This window comes from Parasteatoda tepidariorum, chromosome X1, assembly GCF_043381705.1.
Source record: "Parasteatoda tepidariorum isolate YZ-2023 chromosome X1, CAS_Ptep_4.0, whole genome shotgun sequence".
NCBI lineage: Eukaryota > Metazoa > Arthropoda > Arachnida > Araneae > Theridiidae > Parasteatoda > Parasteatoda tepidariorum.
The window spans coordinates 13381499-13402616 of NC_092214.1; the positions used below are offsets into that span (position 1 = coordinate 13381499).

The following is a 21118-nucleotide window of genomic DNA, read 5'->3' on the forward strand; positions in this document are numbered from 1 at the left end:
AAAATAATTATATTTTACTTGCCTTCCTAACAGAGGAGAATCTCTTTCACATAATAAACCAAGCGCGTATACAGTCCAATTTTTTTACATTTATTTTCTCACTTTCTGTCCACTGAACAAATGTGTTCTTAACATCTAAACTAATAGCTTCATAGAATTAAAAGACCTTAAAAATAATTATATTTTACTTGCCTTCCTAACAGAGGAGAATCTCTTTCACATAATAAACCAAGCGCGTATACAGTCCAATTTTTTTACATTTATTTTCTCACTTTCTGTCCACTGAACAAATGTGTTCTTAACATCTAAACTAATAGCTTCATAGAATTAAAAGACCTTAAAAATAATTTTATTTTACTTGCCTTCCTAACAGAGGAGAATCTCTTTCACATAATAAACTAAGCGCGTATACAGTCCAATTTTTTTACATTTATTTTCTCACTTTCTGTCCACTGAACAAATGTGTTCTTAACATCTAAACTAATAGCTTTATAGAATTAAAGGAACTTAAAAATAATTATATTTTATTTGCCTTCCTAGCAGAGGAGAATCTCTTTCACATAATAAACTAAGAGCGTATACAGTCCCTTACCAAATTATCAGAAGCACTCTAAGATTCGATATGAAATCTTAATTATCACGTCATACTACAGAGCTTTATTGTTTTTACGGAACTAAAACCAGTTTGCACTTGTTTACGTTCGTGTATCGATTGGTTAACATTGCAATGCAATACGTTAAAAATAAATAAAAAGTATATAAAAAATCTCCTTACATGTACTCGTGCAAAACATGTCATCCCTTCAGTGCGTCTAATAAATTGGTCTAATTATTATAATATACTAATATAATACATGATATAATAAATATTAATATAATTTTACTAATTTAAAAAAATGATACACGAATGCAAACAAGTGCAAACCGGTTTCAGTGGCGTAAAAACAATAAAGCTGTATAGTATCACCTAAGATCCAGTAATTTGGCCAAGAACTGTATAAATTAGATATTAACGAAAAATAGATCACTTTTACATGCATTTATGTTATTTGAAAGGAATGTATTTTCGATTACTTTCTTAAATTAAATATTCGCTCTTGAAAAAGGCGTAGCTTAACCGGGAGCTTACCCAGTGTTGCAAGATTGGACCATCCCCGCTACTGAAAATCGAATTTGGGCTACTTTTTGGGCAACACATTATTTTTCGAAAGCTACAAATCTTAAAAATGCGCAAGTTTTTTTTTCTTGCTGAAGTATTTTTTTTTTTTAAATTTTTTCCCATTATCGATTCTGAAAAGTTTTTTTTTTTTAAAAAAAAGGACATTGTTGCATCCGCTGGATTCTTGTTTTGTTTTGCTGCGTCTTTCCATAGCTATCTTTCAAATCGGTAACCATTATTAGTCCCGAATGATTTTGTTCAAAGCAGGAAGTGAAACATGGGGTGGGTGACGGAAAAGTGCTCTGCAGAGGATGTGATTCAGGGATGTTTCCTAGACCCATTACACAGCTCTTGAACTAACCAGTATTAACCGTTTATCTCCTGGAAAAATAAACCTTTAAATCTGAGTTGAAGCGAAATACTGAAATTGACGAAATTTTTCACGCAATGCAGTGAAATTTTAATTACTTTTTAAAAATTTATTTGGGGCTGCAAAATATTCCCTACTTTTTAATCTTATGTTTTGGCAATAGAGCTCGTACCTGCACAGAAATGACACTAAGAAGATCGTCAACACGTCCAAAAAATGAAGGAACGAAAAAATTTATTATTGAATTCCAGCTTTGTTTTACTTTCAATAGAATAAAATTCAGGCTAATAGAACAGCTTTAGTTTTTATTTAAATATTTTTATTTTTAATATCTATGATTATTAAATCAAATTATGTAGAAAGTTAACATTGTCAAGGAAATTCTTAACTAATTCAATTTTGAAATTTTACGTATACGTACGTGTTGATGCGTACGATTGATGTGTATTATAATCATTTTTATGATTATTTAATTTATAGCGAGATGAATTAAGAAAATAAAGCTAGTATTTAAAACTTTATTTTTTTAAATTTTTTAATCTTAACTTTATTGAAACTATATTTAATCATTTTTACTGAAAATGTGAAAAATTGAATATCATCATAAAATATTCTTTAAGTAGTTTTATTAATGTCATTTCTTTTACAATTGATATAAACGAAATAATAAGAAATGTATTTTTAAAATTAAACTGTATAAACATTTCTCTAGTAAATGGAATGCTTTTCTGTAATTGTCAGCTATGCAAACAGCTGTAAGAATTATAGAGATTTTATACTTTAAAATAGCATTTTGAATAAATGTATATGTGGAAGTACAATTTTTTTAAAGAAAAAATTATTCTGTTTATCAAAATTTATTTATTAACTGTAGCTTTTTATTGAGTTGATGTTAATAGAATGATATTTTCAAATAACTGAGGAAATAGAAAAGTTTTTTGCCTTTCTTAAAGTCTTAAGGGAAAAATCAGAAGGTATTGGTAGTTATTTAATTAACATACACCATTGTCAGCAAATTACACATACATTACATACTATCTTTATTTTTTGCGAAACTAACTAAATGTACCAGCTAGTAATTATTTTTTTTTTAAAACACTAGCTCGGTAAATTTTATTTTATTAAACAGATGTTAAGTTTAGGAGATATTTATAGGGCAATTTTCCGTAACCACCACCCTCAATATTGATTTTAAGAATATTTGTCAACGATAAAGCAATAAACTATATACAAATTAGTGGTCTCAAATTATTATTTAAGCTTGAATGAAAGAAAACACGTGATTGGAATTTGTCAAATTACCAGGTGAAGCCATGTGGTGTCTCTCACCTTTAAACTCTCCTCTGTCTTCTCAAACTTGTTTTGATACAACCACCTTTTTTTAGTTTTCATAAGCCGCGATGGCTCAGAGGATAGAGCGTTCACCTTCCAATGAGGTGAACCGGGTTCGAATCCCAGCGATGGTTGATTGATACAAATCCGCATGCATCCGGTTTGAACCAACCACCGTGCTGACGTGAAATATCTTCAGTGGTAGACGGATCATGGGTTATAGTCCCTTTGCCGTCTGGCTAACCGTGGGAGGTTCTCGTGGTCTTCTTCTCCATGCAACGTAAATGCGGGTTAGTTCCATCAAGAAGTCGAAGTCAAATTTCTCCAATACTTGATCCAGGGAACTAATGGTTGTGAGTTTGAATCCCGCTCAGGATTGAGTGGTCCACCCTATAAACGGATATTTGTGGTGTGTTGCTCGCCTCCGTCATTTAGGCTCACTGGATAGCGTTAAATGACCGTCCGGCATCTTCCGAGGTAAGGAACAGTGCCTGCAGTAAAAAATGACCCAGAAGTTCAATTGTCTTCTTAATTGGGTTCAAAATTACAAGGCTACGGAGTTGAACATTAGCATTCGTAAACCGGAAAATTGGGTCGGTTGTTCAACAACGGTTATAAGAAGAAAATTACATTATTAATAACATTATTAATAATTGTTATAAAGAAAGTAATTATATTAACGTTATGAAATACTCTGAATGTTTATTATGCAGGGTGCTCGGTAGTTACCGCCTTCAGATACATATAGAAAATAAATATGGTAAAAGTTTACAATTGGGTCCTTTTTTTCATCTTCTTACAGAAAACAGAGATTTTATAATAAAAAGTAATCGAGACAGAAATCAAAAGAAAATGGATGTAACATCTCCAAGATACAGTGCCCAATCCAAGTGGCACCCCCGTTTGAACCATAAATATTTAAGTGAAGAAAAAATAAAAATATATTGAACTTGAACGTATAGAAAGCAGAGCTAAAAACTTTCAAAACTCTTTGATTGCTAAAAGAAACGAAAAATATCCAAGCTTTATCAAGAACTGGCTTTTCTCTAAAGATTTTACAAATGATGTTTTCCCTCATCTTTTTTCTCTTTTGAAAATCATATTGTTAAGGAATATCATTTTCATTAAGTCTCTGATCTATGCTTTGAACGTTATCATCAACCCAGCTATAAAAAAAAAAGCAGAAAATATTGGAAAAATATTGGCACTTGTGAAGGAAAAAATGTTTTAAAGATACCAGAATTGAATACCTTATGGGCGGGGATATCTTGTTGCAGATTCTCTAATTCACTTACATGTTTTCAGATAATGCTTATTGATTAAAATGAATGTACTAGGACAGTCATGGGTGAAAGCGAGACGGAAAAGAGGAAAAGCTGGTAGTAAACCCATTTCAGTTTTAACATGTTTTCGGGAGGAGTTAAACTATTCTCTTTTTTAATTATTCAGCTATATCTACTTTTCTATAAAGAAAGAAGCTGTTTTTTACATATGCTAAAATTGTAAAAAAATTACGGTTGTTACAGAAATTTAATGTTTCTTGAGAAAAATGCTACAATGAAATGCCTTTCGTATCAGTTTTTGCTCTTTTCCGTCTTGCTATATATAGGCTTTCAGCCCTGAGGACAGTTCCTGTGCTACAGTCGGAAATGATTAGAGGAAAGCTAAAAATGTTTTTTGCCCCTTCCTCTTATTATAACCATCGTTGAACAGCCGACCCAATATTTTGGGCCTTGCTTTGAACCCACTCCAAAGAAAAGGGAACTCCTGAATAAGTATAGGGAAGAATTTGCCTTCGTGGAGGACTTTTTGATGGAACACATTTGCGTTAGATGGAAAGAGAAACCAAGAAAACAGTCCACGGTTAGCCTGCGGTCAAAGGGACTCTAACCCGTGATGTATTTACTGAGAGGGGAGAGAATGGGGGGGGGAAGAAAAGGATAAGTTTCCTACGCTGAAATTAAATGACACAAAAATCAAGTTGATAGAACTATTCAGAAGAGATTTAGTTAAAAAAAAAATAGATGGCTTATTAAATGCAATTTTATACTGTACCTATTCACGCTTCGACGCGCAATTCATATGTAGACAAGTAAGATACCATTTCCTATGTATTTTTATACGCTAAATTAAAAAAAGTCACACAAAAAAATCGTTATTACTAATAAATTTATTAGAGCCTTTCTGTAAAGAAAAGGTAGAGTTTCGTACTATTTAATTATGTGACATTTGACAAGCGAAGAATTGGATCATATATATATTTTAGGAAAATTGAATATGACCAAACCAAGTGCATAGGACTAATAATTTAGAAGTTATAAGAGTTACAAAGTTTCCGTGTATAAAAAGGGCAATTTGCGCCTGTCATTGCCTTCTAAACAAGAGCAAGGCATTGTTTCTTAAGTATTTCAAGTAAACATTTTCTTGCATTTTTAAAAAAATTCAATACCAAGTATTCTAAGATATCAAAATTATTAAAACGTACAACATGCGGTATTGGTAGGTTGGTACTTTGTTTACGTCACTCTAGAGATGCACAATGGGCTACAGGCGACGGTCAGGGAAACATCCCTGAGGATGATCCGAAGACATGCCATCGTAATTTTGATCCTCTGTAGAGGGGATGGCTCCCCTGATTTGGTAGTCCGACTACCTGGAGCGCAAAGTCGAGCACTTTACGGTAGAACAGTTTAACGAGAACAGATACCGCGCACCTTCGATTCCTACACAGGCTGATCAAAGTGGTCACCCACCCGCTAACTGACGGCAGGCAGTGATACTGGACTTTCGTGTTCTGCTGGGAACCGTGTCTTTACGATCAGTCCACTGCGGGACCACGTGTTATTGTCCCAAGGTACAATCACTACTTGGTTTAAATAACGGCAAAATTATGATTTTTTGAGAATCAAGATTGTATTCGATTTTGCATTATTTTTAAATTAAGTTAAAAATTTGAAATAAAACATAATTCCAATTTGGAAATGGTCATAATGTGATACTATTTAAAAATACACTTAGAAATTGAGAGAAATATTGCATATTTATATATTTTCATTCCTTGAAATTGGAATATATAGTTTGTCTAGAATAAGAACTGCCCCTCCTCCACAAAGTCTGAGGCCGTCTGCTGCTATGGAAACAAGAATAGCCTATTTCAGGGTGGGTAGCTTCTCTTCACTCTAGGGCTAACACAATAAAGAAAAAGATGTCATTTCTCTCCCTGACCCGAGCATGAGCTAAACAATGATCCCACACCCCTACAAATAGTTACACCTCGTTGCCATAGTAACCCCCAATTATCCAAGCAAATGGCTAGAGGAGTTCTTACTTTAGACAAATTGTACAAGGTCTGGAAAGATGTGAAAAACCGCATGATTTACATTCCTTTGCATAATATTTATTTTCCCACAAAAAGTAATCCGTTAAACATATAACCTTCTTTTCAATTTCAAGAATCTTTTTAGGAATTATTCCAGTTAACTTAGTTAAAATCGTTCTGTAATATTTGAAGTAGTGTTAATTATAAAGGGGACGAAAGTATATACAAATTAATATCGTTCAGTTGTTTATTTAGGTCATCCAAATTTTATTTGAATAATATTAACGAATTGCCGCAACTTCCTCACATAAAAGATTTCCGCATAATTTATCTACTCATAACTAAAACATTTAAAAAGATCTCTTCTATAACAAATAAAATTCAGTTATATAAATTCCTATTTATAAAATTAAAATAAAATTATAGAAAAGAAAGTTGTTTTTAGCCAAAATACTTGGATCTTTTTATACCATAAAAACGTTTTTTGATCTCAATAAATCTTTTTCTTATTACCGTCAGATGGGGTGACTTTGTGCAAACTGTCATTTTTTTCTATTTTTGCATCGTGCCATCTAGGGGTATTTTTTTCAGATCGCTATCAACTGATTTGAGTTGTCAACATAACGAACTAATGGTACACCAAGAACTGGCAATGTAAATATCATCGCTCTTGGAAAATTGTGAGCTCAAGTTACAAACAGTTTCAATTTTTTAACGTCGCAAAATCGGAGGCTGGAAAGTCTGCTCGGTTGACGAAGTTCTAGTTATCCTGGCCAGGAAGGTAGGTCATACTTTAAAAGTCTTATCAATTGAGATAACAAATCATGAATAATTTTTTGTTTTTATTTATTATAATGTTAGTTATTTAAAAATTAATAAAAAAATGCACCCTGGGCTTCGTGTAATTTTTTTTCCGGAGAAAAACATGCCTAGGACTTATGAAAGAAGGCCTGGAGCAAGAAATTATTGTGATTACACCAAAGAAGCGTTAGAAAAACGTTCGGCAGAAGTAAAAAATGGTTTATCTGTTTCGAAAGCGTGAAAAAAGCTCGTAATTCCCCGAAACACAATTTTGAACAAAATTCATGAGAAGCATTCGAAATCTCAGGGTGAATATTATTTTCCATTTTCATTTGGAAGTGGCCTAAAAGCGAAAGCCTACAAAATTGAGGATATTGTTAGGTTGATAAACGCACCCATTCTTGTTAATAAGAGAGGATCATTCCGAGTTGAAGGTAATTTGGGGGCGTTAAATGAGGGAATTCATTCATGTCAATTCATATCAAATGTTTGATTGCACCAGAAAATCATAAAAAATCCGAAAAATTAAGGTTTTTGAGTTCATTTTAAATAGATTTGTTAATACATAGTACATATTTATATGTAATTTACTTGTATTGTACGTTAACAATGTTAAATATTGTTTATTAAACGATTTTAAGTCAAAGTGAATGAAAATAACTGAGCTAAGCCATTATTTAATTGCATTGCACAAAGTCACCCCATTCGGGGCTGACTTTGAAATAATAAACATTTTAAATCAGCTCTTAACTACATGCAATTACTTCCCAGATGGCTAACAAGAAATTTTAGATTAGATGCTGCACAATTCAGCATCTTTTAACTATTTTTTATTAGGTCAAAGTTGGAAAACTGAAAATTCCTGAATGTACGCTGAATGTCATATTTTGCAATATATATATATTTAAAATAAAGTGGTTTTTAGCCAAAATACTTCAATATTGTTTTTTAGCACAAATTTTTGCTCTAATTTTTTTTTGCGTAATGTTAAATGGCATACTCCTTAATCTAAAAAAATCAAAAATGTTTTTTTGTCCATAAAAAACAAATAATAGTTTATAGCCAAAATAGTTCAAGATTTTTGTACAGTGAAATAATATAGTTCCTAAATGTCAATAAAAACCAAAAACTACCTCTTGATTTGTTTTTGTATTAAAAAATACGACATTTAGCAGTTTGAGAAGAAGAAAAAAATTTAGGTAAAAAATCTGCTTCCATGCTATAAACAAATTTTTAAAAAAATACTTTTTCTCTTTAATGACTAAAAACAAAAAACACCCCGTAAAAGTTGTAAAATATGATATTTTACATTATGAGACAAAAATTGATATCAAGAAACTTCATTTTGTGCTCCAAGAAACCTTGAATTATTTTGACTAAAGAACATTTTTTATTTTCCTGATGGTCAAAAACAAAGAACATGTTCTTGATTACTTTTATAATAGAAAGTATAAAAATTTTACCCTTCAAGAAACACTTATACACATGTTTCAGAAATTTAATAATTTATTTAAATTTTAGAAATTTAAAAGTTTATTTATCAGTAAGTGCTTAATCCTAAAAAATTATTATAAAATCTGCACGCCATTGTTCTTTTCACTTGAAATGAGCCGTATATTTAATTTTCAAAAAATTACTTTAATTATTTAAAATAATAGCCTTTCAGGTTTAGTTTTTTTCTTTATCCAAACATTTGCACTAATAAAAAAAGATAAAAAATAGAACTAATTAAAATTACAATATCAAAAAGAAGAAATTTTGATTAAATGTTTACCTCTGAGCACAATGTGCTTAAGCATGGATAAAAATATCGCAACTTGAAGAATTTGTGTGTGGACCATTATTTACTACATAATTTAAAGGCTTATTGTCCTAACGAAAAACGGATCTCCAGTAACTTCCGTTTATTAATCACAATTTCCCGGAAGCCTTTGTGGATTTGATGACAATTTTTTGTGAGTCGTTGATAGGATGAATACGATGATCTCAATGGAAACAAATCGATTCAAATATCATTTTTGCTAAAAACTTCCTAAAATTTTGAATTTTTAAAAAATGGGGGAAATCCATTTTTTTCGCTCGAATAACACAAAAACTTTATCGAATCAATATGTGAAAATAACAGTTCAGTGGAATTTAAAACTGCAGAATTTATTAGATTGTGTTTTGTTTCTGGAATATTAGGTCACATCAAAAAAATTGTTATTTTAGGAAAAATGTGCGTAATGTAAACTTTGGTTTCAAAAGATAAAATCTCGTACCTCACCTACATAAAGTCAAAATATTTATCATGAACTAAGCCATGATCTTGTGAAACTAAATAACATGCTAATGCATTTATTAATTAAAAATAACAAATTTCGTGCCTTTCTTTTATTATTTATATTATACTATCTCGACATTTAGTAAATTTTGATTTTTTTTTTAAATGTAACTTGAGGGTATTCTTAAAGATGGGCATTTCAGAAAATTTAATACTTTTATTCTGAATCTGGTTCCAAAAGTGTTTGAAGGTGCAGAAAAATAAAAAATAGTATCCATTTGGTTAATATTTTTTAATCAATAACAGACTTTTATTTACCTTTGAAATTATTAAACACATTTAGAATTGATTGAATATTGTTCTTAAAACAATAGTTCTTTTTGTATAACAAAAGAAGCATATATTTTTGCACTTTCTTGGAAAATATTTTTGTGTCGTAGTTGCTGCAGAAATTGATTAATTTCTGTTATCTTTTCGAAACATAAATACAAAATTAAGATATTATTTATTTCTTTAGATATCCTTTCAAAACGACTTCATAATCAAAGAATAAAAAATATCACTGAAAAAATTTTTTTGTGATAGTTGGAGGAAAGAAATAACTTGCTTTTAAAATTTATGCACAATTTTCTTCAGTATTTTATTAGCTTTAAATTTAATACATAGTTCGTTCACCAGGAGTTGACCTCCGTCTTCCTCACGTGGTATCCACCAATACTATTTCGCTATTTTTGGGAGAAGAATGTGAACAATCCTGAACAAGGTTGGTCGATCATATGACAAAAATATTTAATTTCATTATTTTCATAAATTTGATGATATGTCTCTCTTTTAAATGAATACTTTGTCCTTTTGAGACATTCTACTGCAATATATTTAATTAGCTAGAGTAACGAAAGGTATAATAGCAGCTGATAAAGTAAGTAACTGAAAAAAAATTTGCTGTTTGCGTTTAGCACGCATTAAAGGTTGTATCAATTTCAAGCGAAGATGTTTCTCCTCTTACTCCCGCGCTGAAATGAACTCTTCTTGAGAGGAGGTGAAGCCCAACTCCTAGTGAACGAACTATGGCTAATAATGAATTATTTAGAATTTATTAGTAAAAATTTCAATCCCTTAACAATTTTACCTAATCTAGGTACGTAAAACAGAATCCTGTAAAATTTCAAAGTACTATTGTGAAGGGGGGGGATTCAAATGAATGTGTCACTTAAATTACTAGTGAAAAAGGATGGAACATTATTTAAGGAAAAGAATGAAAAAAAATTTTTTACAAAAATCTTAAAAGTGTAGGCGTTTCTTAATTTTTCTAGTAAAAATGATTAAAGAAAGGATTCACTCATTGGTAAACTCGTATGACATATTACATGTCAAATTAAAGATCAAAATGGGGTTTCATTTCTATACCAATCTATAATTTATTTTTTAAATTAGTTTAACATTTTACTGATCTAATGACATGAAAATTTAGACTTAGACATCCTGAAAATCTAAATGTATAAAAAATTTTATACCTAACAAAATTTTCATACCTTTCATCATTAATGAATTAATTAATAAAAATTATTTAGTTCATCTAAATCTCCTATTATACTAAATATTTTTCCATGTCTAAGGGTACACTAGTACCCGGTAAAATAATACGTGGTCAAGTTTGAATATTAGGGGACAATATTAAGAGGAGATATAAGACTCTGTTGCAATACATAATTTCCCCATTTTAACGCTATTATGTACATTAACTTAACTTATAGGTTCAAACTGTAGGCCCCCTACTAAGCCTATAATTATATCCTCTGGTAGGGTACACTAGTATCAGAAATATAATTCGTGGTCCAGTTTGAATATTATATGTCAGTATTAAGGGGAGACAAAGGGTCATAATCTAATACAAAATATTAACTTCGAATTTCCTCATTTTAACGCTATTATATATATATATACATACATAGTAACATATAGGGCCGCATTGTGGTACCCTATTAAGCCTATAATTATTTCTTCTGACAGGGTACACTATTACATGGCTATATAATACGAAGTTCAGTTTCAATATTATGGGTCAATATTATATATGGGGAAATATAGGGCTATATTATAATATCGAATATTCACTTCGAATTTTCTCATTTTAAAGCTCTCAACACACTATTATATATATACATGCTTAGTAACCCGTAGGGCCGCATTGTGGGCCACCTATTAGGTCTATAATTATTTTCTCTGGTAGGATACACTAGTAGCAGGCAATATAACACCTGTACGGTAATATAGTACCTGGTAAAATTTGAGTATTAAGGTTCAATACTAAAGGGAAATATAGGGCCAAGCTGTAATACGGAATATTGACTTCGAATTTCCTCATTTTAACGCTAATAAAGACGCTATTATATATAGATATACAAACATAGTAACCTATAGGGCTACATTATGGGTCCCCTATTTGGCTTATAATTATTTCCTCTGGTAGAGTGCACGCGTACCCGGAATTGTAATACCTGGTACAATTTGAAAATTATGGGTCAATATTAAAGGGAGAAATAGGGCCATGTTGTAATACCAAATATTGGCAGTGAATTTCCTCATTTTAACGCTATACTATATATATATTAATAGTAACCTATGGGACCACATTGCGTACCAGCAAATAAGCCTATAATTATTTCCTCTAGTGGGGTACACAAGTACTTGGTAATAAAACGCGTGGTCTAATTTGAACATTATAGGTCAATATTAAAGGGAGATATAGAACCATATTGTAAAACAGAATATTGACTTCGAATTTCCTCATTTTAAAGCTTTTCTACACACTATTATATATATACTTACATTGTAACCTATAGGAGTACATCGTGTTCCCTCTAATAAGCCTGTAACTATTTCCTCTGGAGGGGTATTCTATTACCCGGTAATATAATATGTGGTCCAATTTAAATATTGTGATACAATATTAAGGGAAGATATAGGACCATATCGTAAAACAGAATATTGACTTCGAATTTCCTCATTTTCACGCTATTCAACACACTATTATATATACACATACATTGTAACCTATAAGACCACATTGTATACCCCTTTATAAGCTTATAGTTATTTCCTTTGGTGGGGTAAATTATTACCCGGTAATATATTACGTGGTCCGATTTGAATATTATGGGTCAATATTAAGGGGAGATATAGGGCCATGTTGTAATACATAATATTGATTGCGTATTTCATCATTTTAACGTTGATAGTAACCTATAGGACCCATATTTTGTGCCCTCTAATCAGCCTATAATGTTGTTGATGCACGCTCCCATTGGCCAGCAGTGCCCAATAAAAATTTTATAAAGTTTTATTACTAGTAAATTGACTCTATCAAAGGCCTTGGATAAGTCCAGGAAAACCGCGAAAGTGTGATTCTTGTTGTGAGCGTCTCTTATCCTTTGACAGAAGTAAAGTAGCTGATCAGTAGTGCTATGGCCTTCTCTCAAACCATACTGCTCCTCTCCAATTTCAATATTATGGGGAGATATAGGAGCATATTGTAATACCGAATATTGACTTCGAATTTCCTCATTTCAATGCTATTCAGAACACTATTATATACATTGTAACCTATAGGACCACATTATGCACCCCCTAATGAGAATATAACTATTTCCTTTGGTGGGGTACACTATTGACCTGTAATATATTACTTGACCCAATTTGAATATTATGGTCAATATTAAAGGGAGATATAGGACCATATTGTAAAACAGAATATTGACTTCGAATATCCTCATTTTAACGCTATTAAACCCACTATTATATATATACTTACATTGTAACCTATACGACCACATTGTGTTCCTCTAATAAGTCTATAATTATTTCCTCTGGTGTGGAACACTATTACCCGGTAATATAATACATGGTCCAATTTAAATTTTATGGGTCAATATTAAAAGGAGATATAAGACCATGTTGTAATACAAAATATTGGCAGCGAATTTCCTCATTTTAAAGGTGTTGTATTTATACATTGATAGTAACCTATACGACCACATTGCGTACCCCCTAATAAGCCTATAATTATTTCCTCTATTAGGGTACACTAGTTCTCGGTAATATAACACGTGGTCTAATTTAAATATTATAGGTCAATATTAAGGGGAGATATATTGTAAAACAGAATATTGATTTCGAATTTCCTCATTTTAACGCTTTCAGCACATTATTATATTTGTTACATAAAAAGTTTCAATTAACATTTTTATGTTAGTTCTTTACTATAAAACAATTATTACCCGGTAGAGGTGGGCATTTGTCATTCAGAATAATGAATAAAGATTTATTCATTAGTCAGAAATATTTTGAGTGAAGAATAAATCATTCATTCTTCTTTATTCATTAGTCAAGAACAACTGAATAATTTCTCTGGTCAACAAAAATGGGCACGGAATATTCTAACTGACTACAATTGTGCCCTCAACGCCACAATGGCCATGGGTCAACGCCCCCAACTCTTATTGGAGCAACTGTATGAGATGCGAGTGGGCTTCTTGGCGTGTACGGATGCCGTGATCAAATCAAAATGGGGCGAGGTGCTGGAGAAGCTGTTCCCATTTCATCCTGCCAAGGAACTCAAGACAGTTGTTTTCCCATCAAACCCTTGGGCAGGTGTGTTTACTGTTCCAAAGAACATTGCCATAGGTGGATTGCAGTCACCGGTGGGATTTCAAAATTTTTACAAATAACCACGGAATCCAACACCACATCGCGCGTGAGTGCTTCATCTCGTCATCTTTTGTCAAACATCTCATTCGTTTGTAAATCACCTGTCTGAAAATACTTTTGTTGACTTCAAAAAGTAAACATGTTTCATGAATCCATGTTTTTATCTATTCACAAAATGAATACATGATCCAATTTTCAAAACTATTATTTTCTACAGATGGTCTCAACCAACCGCTCTGGATGATTCACGTGTTTTCTTTATAAAAAATGGAACACTGCCCTAGTTTGTTTTGATGGTTCATTCGAAAGGCCTGGGACGTCACACCCAGGCAGAATGTTCTAGAACACGACGGGGTCTATACGGTTTATGGAAAGGGCTGGATGTCCAGATTGAAAAGAAACCAAAGGATGTGGTGCGTCATATCCTGCTCGAGCAGTATATAAGGAGCAGCCCTCCAAAGCCAAACCATATTCTTTTTTCAGAAGCTATCAGCTCCAGTATTCATGCTTCAGCGATCGCACATTTGCGGATTTATTCATCTCCAAGGCTGTTTAATAGATCGACAACATTACGTGAGGGAACTCTCTGCTCTCTCGGTGAGGGAGGACGCACCACCTATTCACGTCACCTTATCCATAGACAATTCACCTCAAAGCCACCTCGATCTGCGGAGATTGTGTATGCCAACATACATGGACTGTTCTTGATGAGCCGACCTCACGAGTGTGCTCAACCCCTGGCCGACTTCCGAACCATCATCCAAAACATCTACCAGCATCTTTTAAGAGCCTATCCATCGGGAAACCGACTGGCTTTCAAAGGCTCTGTGGAAACTGCACAACTCCTTCAAGTGCTCAGCATTCCAATCGTCGATCTCGGGACCTGGGATTGCCCACGCTTCGAACTACTCCTCCTCCATTCCGATGCTGAAAGCTCGTGCGGCAATCATTCCAGATCGATGAGGAAAAATTGCGGCAACCTTAAAGTGTGGGCTCTCAGAAAATGGTTGACCCACGACTGCAACGTCTTGTAAAGCGTTTTTTTTAAACGCATGGTTTTTTTCCATCCCTTTTTTCAAAAAAGGGATGAGTAAAAAAATGGAGAATCGGTCTCTGTCTAGAGACTGTTTCCCCATTTTTTAACAATGCGGGTCGTGCCAAGCTTGAACAAATAATCCCGCGACCGTCAACACAATTCATCTGTTGAATAAAATGTCGAGTGAAAAACGTGTGTCCATTCTATTCGCCCATTGTTGAAACGAGTCCCAGGAGCAATGGCAGGAGTCGTGAATTGGTTTGACAATTCCCACCATCCACGCGATGCAGTCACTCGAAAAAATAGCAGAGCAATTTAGATTTCAGCCAAGCCTTGAGTCTCAAAATCTTTACAGTGCTACATCGTGTTGTTTGAACAACAGCGCTCCACCCATTGTTGTCTTCCATCCATTGAAAAAAATATATAATTAAATTTTCGAAACATCCTGTGAGTCACTTCCCGCCTGAGCAGTATATAAGGCAGAGCTTTCAGGTCCCTCAAATCATTCGGATCTCGAGACCAGAGACACTTCATTTGAATCTTTATTAGCCGAGCTGAGTCAAGCTGATCCAGAAGCCATGTCACCACAAGTTTGCTCATCCCGCCGCCACAAGATTTCAAATGTGGACATTTGCGGATTATACACGTGGATGGTCTTGCCCAACCAAAGAAAAATTCTATTGGAAATTTCCTTTTGCTCCCGTCAGCAATCTAGATCAAGTGTACATTCTGACCATGCAGTTTCCAGCCGAATTCCATTTCCCCGAAGAGAGCGTCACCCAGACTCGCAGCCTGTTTTCCATTCTCGCCTTGATGCATCGACAATTCCGATCCCACTGGGTGGACATCGTCGACCCTCGCGTCTTTGAGAAGGAGCCTAGGGGCTAGACCCACGTCCTGAAGCACGTTCTCACCTTTCTGGACTAAGACTACTGAGTTTCGGGATTCCGATCCATGACGCAGAAAAAGTTTTTCCAAGCAGAACTGGGTCTGCCCCACGTGCGTCGCGTCAAGTGCAAAGGACACAAGATGTACGTCTGCAAACACAAGCACGCTGCCCGACCCGTTTGCCTGCACTGCCACGGAGGCGAGGACTATTTCCGTGGAACAACTCTACACCCGGAAAGGAGATGCCGCCGAAGCACTGAACGAAACGAGAAACTTGCTAAGCAAGATCCTGTGGTGGGAGCTGCATCCTCAACCCCCGGCATCATCAAAGCGCTCGAAAAAAAAAATATCTGTAAAATTTATTTAAAAAAAATGAATAAAATATTGCATTGGAAAAAAACTTGTCTGTCCACCCATTTCACAAGGGGTCGGTGGTGGATCGAAAAACACGTTGTCGATTTAAGCGAGGCGTAGAGTCTTGATGATCTCAGCTCGTCAAAATTTTTCTGGAGCTATCGCTACTAGAGTTTTTTTTTTTTTTTTTAATAACGGCAGGCACTGAACTTTCGTTCTTCGCCATGGAAGATGCCGGAAGTGTTGGTCATTTATCGTTACCCAGTGGCCACCTGTGAACCAAAGTCACGGAGGCGAGCAACGTTACCCACGCCATACTGCCACAAACCCGTTCATAGGGTGGGCCACATTCACTCATTCACACACCAGAAGACAACACACAGAGAGAAACATCCATGCCCAGAGCGGGATTCGAACCCGCGGCCATTGGCTCCGCAGTCAGACACGCTAACCACTCGGCCACCTGGCCGGCTCGCTACTAGAGTTGAAGCCATCCTATCGATACAGTCTAGACCTTATCCATTGGACTGCGTCCACTCGTGGGTGCCGAGAGTTCCAGTGAATATATTCTTGAAAATTCTCTAAGTTCGACACCTAGCAGACATCCAAAAGTTTTTTCACGTTAATCTTTTTGAAACGAGTCTCGACACATTTTCTTCTGGCGCAGTTTACGCACGGTCAATCCTGGATCCATGGGCTGCTGCCACATCCACGGGGAACGCGTGACTTTGACACATGGATGCTGGGGAATTTTTGAAATGGATTGGGTTGGGTGGCTCTGGCATCGCGTGACATTTTTTGAAAAACATGGCTTTGACACACGGTAGAGAACTTGGAAGGGTTGGACAGTCATGGAGTGGGGATCTAGAATCCCTCGAGTTGGATCTAGAATACATGGAGTGGAGATCCAGAATCCATGCAGTGAGGATCCGTAATCCATGGAGTTGGATCTGGAATCCATGGAGTGGAGATTCGGAATCCATGGAGTGAGGATCCGGAATCCATATAGTTGGATCTGGAATTCATGGAGTTGGTGGGATGCTCAGAAATCCATTGAGTTGGGCTTGAAATTCATGGAGTGGGCTCTGAAATCCTTGGAGGTGGACTCGCAGATTGATGTGAAGCCGGGTCTTTGGGTAGGGGGTGGGGATTCTGTTTATCTTTTATATTTTCACCTCTTAACGTGATATCGCACGCGTTTTATGAGATATCTACCGGAAAATAATGGTGAAAAGATAGTTTTATAAATTGTTGATGTGTGAAAAATTGATTCATGTGTGAAAAAACAATACGACTAATTGATGAGCTTTAATGCCAAAAATAGAAATTTATTTTTTCACTCGGCCGGAGATTTTGGGTCGAGTCAAATTTTGGTCGAGACGAAATTTGATTTTTTCGAAAAGCAACTTTTTGGCTGTCGTTGTCATGTGCAATCGCAATCGTTGAGGTTTGGCCACGCCAACTTCCTGTCGAGTTTTTTTTCTTCATCTGAGTGTTTGAGCCAAGCCTCGAGTCTCGACACACTCTCAACTCATCATCAGAATGTCCTCAGGTCAATGATCTCGGAATCTAATTCATATCGCAAACCAGCCCCGGGATTTGAGAACCAGGACATTTCAAAAATTTTCAAATGATCCCCGTGACGCAACCATCTCAAAGATTTCAAATATCCTGGGTTGGATGAAATTGCCACATCCTCTGGATCCATGATGTTTCGAACGGATGTCCTGTAACGTGATATCCTGAAAGTGTATTTGGCGAATGTGTTTTTGTCGCACGACTATTTGGAAGCGCATCCCGTGACATCCTAAAAGTGTATTTGGTAGATGTGTTTTGTCTCACGATTTCTTGGCAGCGCATCCGGTGATCCGTCGCATGAGATCCTAAAACTGCACCTGGTGGATGTGTTTTGTCACACGACTTCTTGGAAACACATATCGAAAGGATGGATCGGATAGGATGTTTTGTCATATGATATCTTGGAAGTGCATCAGCGCCCTCTATTTGTCTATAAAAGGGCTTGCACGCCGAGGAGAAGTTATATTTTGACATACAGTCAATTCCAGATGGCAAACTATTTTATTATTAGTAATCTCCTTCCCTTGACAACGGATCAGGTGTTTCCACTCCATACTCTTCCTCGGGAGGTGCTGTGGATGGAGGAGCCGGAGGTCGTGGAATTGGGGGACAAGGTGCATCCAGTGCTTAAATTCCTCGATCTGGAAATCCACTCTGATGTGACTCGGGTGAGAGGTGTCTTTAAAAGGTTCATGGATCGAGAGTTGCGTCTCTAGACTTATATGAGTCACGTAAGCACAGCTTACCGGACCTTTAATTCCTTTGGTATGAGATGGCTTCAAACTATTGTGAATGTCTGGTTTTCGAAAAGGTATCACGTGACCGATGCATTGCGGATTCTCCTAGTCAGCGAAATTCGCAATTGCCTCCTTACGTTACCCTTTGAACAGTGTTACTACGCCCCACCCGAAACCTGCCCGAATTGTTTGGAAGAGATGGTGGAAATTTCTCACCGCACTCATTGCCAGCGTGAGTTTTTTGAACAATGTCTGGTCGATTGGATGCGCACTAGTCTACAAAAGACTTACCTCATGTTTGCTGGACAATGTTGGGTATTTTTATCGTTACACATTTCAACTATACAAAAATATTGCATCTCGACAGGCAGTGAGAACATGTCAAAAAACTGCGTCATGACAGAGCAGTGAGAATCGAGGCTTGAGGAATCATTTATTTCATTTTATCGTTTTGCGTTTTCAATTTAATTTTGCTAGGGTCACGGTGCTTTCTTTGCAGTGGCTGAAAAACTTAGCAATCAGCTCCTTTTGCATGCAAGAAAAAAACTGTATCCTGGGTGAATTGCCTGTAAATAATTCACCAATCATATTTGCATTCTCATCTGAGGCACGATGCCGAAATTTTTGGGATTAGTGTGAATAAACCTGATGTTACTAGAAGTAAGCTATAACCTCGTATTATGAATTACTGAATAATATTCAAAAAATGAATATCGTCACCCTTTCTTTGCTTACAACTAAAGTAAAACTAAGTTTCAAGATTTGGACTGATTTCTCTCTGTGGTTGGTGATGTCTAACAGTACTGCTTTTTTTCTTCTTGTCTTTCACATTCTGTTTTTTGTTTTAGAATTATTGTAGACAATCTGTCGTTCCCCAAAATAATGTGTCATATGGAAATAAACATTGTATTAGATTTATCATTCAGTATTAGAAAAAAGTCTCGAGTGGCTTCAGTTCCCATGATTCGTTTTATCTAAAGTAAATTCAAAAGGGAACATTTTATGAATAGGTTAAGTTAAAACAATGAAGGTTTGCTATCATCGTTTGTCAAAAAAGGAAGAATAAAATTGGAGCTCTGTCATTATATATAATCAGATTCCTAAATCAGAAGATTTCCGTAAACTTGTGATTGCTCAAAAAAATTAACCAAATGTCCAAAAAATTAACCAACATTCCGGCATTGGCACGTGAGAAACTAAAAAAACGGAGACAAATTTTATTTTTTCCCTCTAAATCCGAAATTTTTTTTTTCTCTAAATAATACATAGTTAAGTGCATAAGCGTTTTTAAGTAGTTGTATATAAAAATTATTTCAAAGTATTTTAAGATTAATCGAGACTAATATGGCCATAATGGAGAGATTTCGGTATCCTGTTCTGTGGCAGAATGATCGCCAAGTCTTGGCAATTTCCGGGCAGCGGCCTGCGAGAAACTGAACGAAAAAAAATCACAGAATAGGACCAACTTGAAGTGTATAACACGTAGCCACTCCCGAGCAAGCATCTACATGTTTTTTTAAAACAATTTGCAAGTTTAAAATCTATTTGGCACCTTGGCAATTATAGTTGGCGCAACAGATCATAATACGGAAATATCTTGCCATATTTAGTAAATAAGTTTTAAAGATAAGTGAAATGATCTAGATAACACAAACTTCCAGAAATTCAGGACTGATTGTGCTTCGGAAAAAAACCGGATTTCTGGAATTTTCGCTAACAGTGATCCGGAAGTTTCCGGTGATTGAAGGTCCAGACGTTTCAAAAAATCATTGATCACAGAAGTTTCTGGAAATCAAATTTTCAAAGGTGGAACTTAAAAACACTGCTTATTTTATTTGTTTATTAAGGAGAGTCAGAGAGATGCTTTATAAGCTTATATTCATGATTAATATTAATTTTTTATCAGTAAATAGTTGTTATAATCATAAACTCAAAAAAGAAGGAAATATTTGTACATTTTAATTACTTCTCCAGGTCATCATAGGTATATGTGTAAATGGTATAAGTATGTGTAAAATTTTAAAAATATTTTAAGTGAACTAAGAAATATTGAGCAAAAGGAAAAAAAAAACCTTGTTTAAATTTTCTTTCAATTTAAACTGTTTTTTTTTTTTATTTTTAAACTCAAGAAATTTTCGGAATTTTGACTTGGGCTCACAATCACCCCTGGAAATTACTAATTCCCAGATTTCATAAAGATCTTTTACTGTATTTATATAAATACCTTCAGTTTAATGATAATTAAATGGAAAAAAAAATATTTCCAAAAAATCTTTTTAATTTTGAGTTTAAGAGCTAATGCAAGTCTGTGTAATTTTAAGTAAACATATATCATGGGTCTGTATAGGTTTAAGAAGTACCTATTATGTGAAAATTTAGACATACAAATAAAAATCATTTATGACTGATAAATTTCTATATATTTTTCTTGATATACTCAAAAATAATTTTGCTATTGTAAAATGTTGGGCTTAAAATGATATCCAAATTTAAAAATTATTGTCATCATCATAGTTAAATATCAATTTCAATTTAATAAAAACATGCATTTGACGGTACTAGTACTAAAAGTTA

The 21118-nt window shown here is 34.5% G+C and overlaps 2 protein-coding genes across 8 annotated transcripts in view; one reads left to right on the top strand and one right to left on the bottom strand.

The window, feature by feature from the left end:
• The window catches only part of LOC107452958 (complement receptor type 2), a 60213-nt gene extending 51315 nt beyond the window's left edge, over positions 1 to 8898 (bottom strand). For 4 of the 5 annotated variants that reach the window (XR_006226658.2, XM_016069604.3, XM_016069596.3 and 1 more), the window contains exon 1: positions 8756 to 8898. Coding sequence is in view for 4 of the 5 variants with exons in the window: in XM_016069604.3 (XP_015925090.1) it covers positions 8756 to 8822 (67 nt within the window). In the remaining variant the exon portion in view is untranslated. The remainder of the gene's footprint in view (positions 1 to 8755) is intronic. The other variant, XM_043054612.2, reaches the window with a different exon arrangement.
• Positions 8899 to 18999: 10101 nt separating this feature from the next.
• Positions 19000 to 21118, top strand: part of LOC122270900 (G-protein coupled receptor-associated protein LMBRD2) — an 85212-nt gene continuing 83093 nt past the window's right edge. The window contains exon 1 of one of the 3 annotated variants that reach the window (XM_071187518.1): positions 19000 to 19204. The gene's annotated coding sequence lies outside the window, so the exon portion shown is untranslated. Of the gene's footprint in view, positions 19345 to 21118 lie in introns of all 3 variants that reach the window. The other 2 variants (XM_071187517.1, XM_071187519.1) reach the window with 2 other exon arrangements.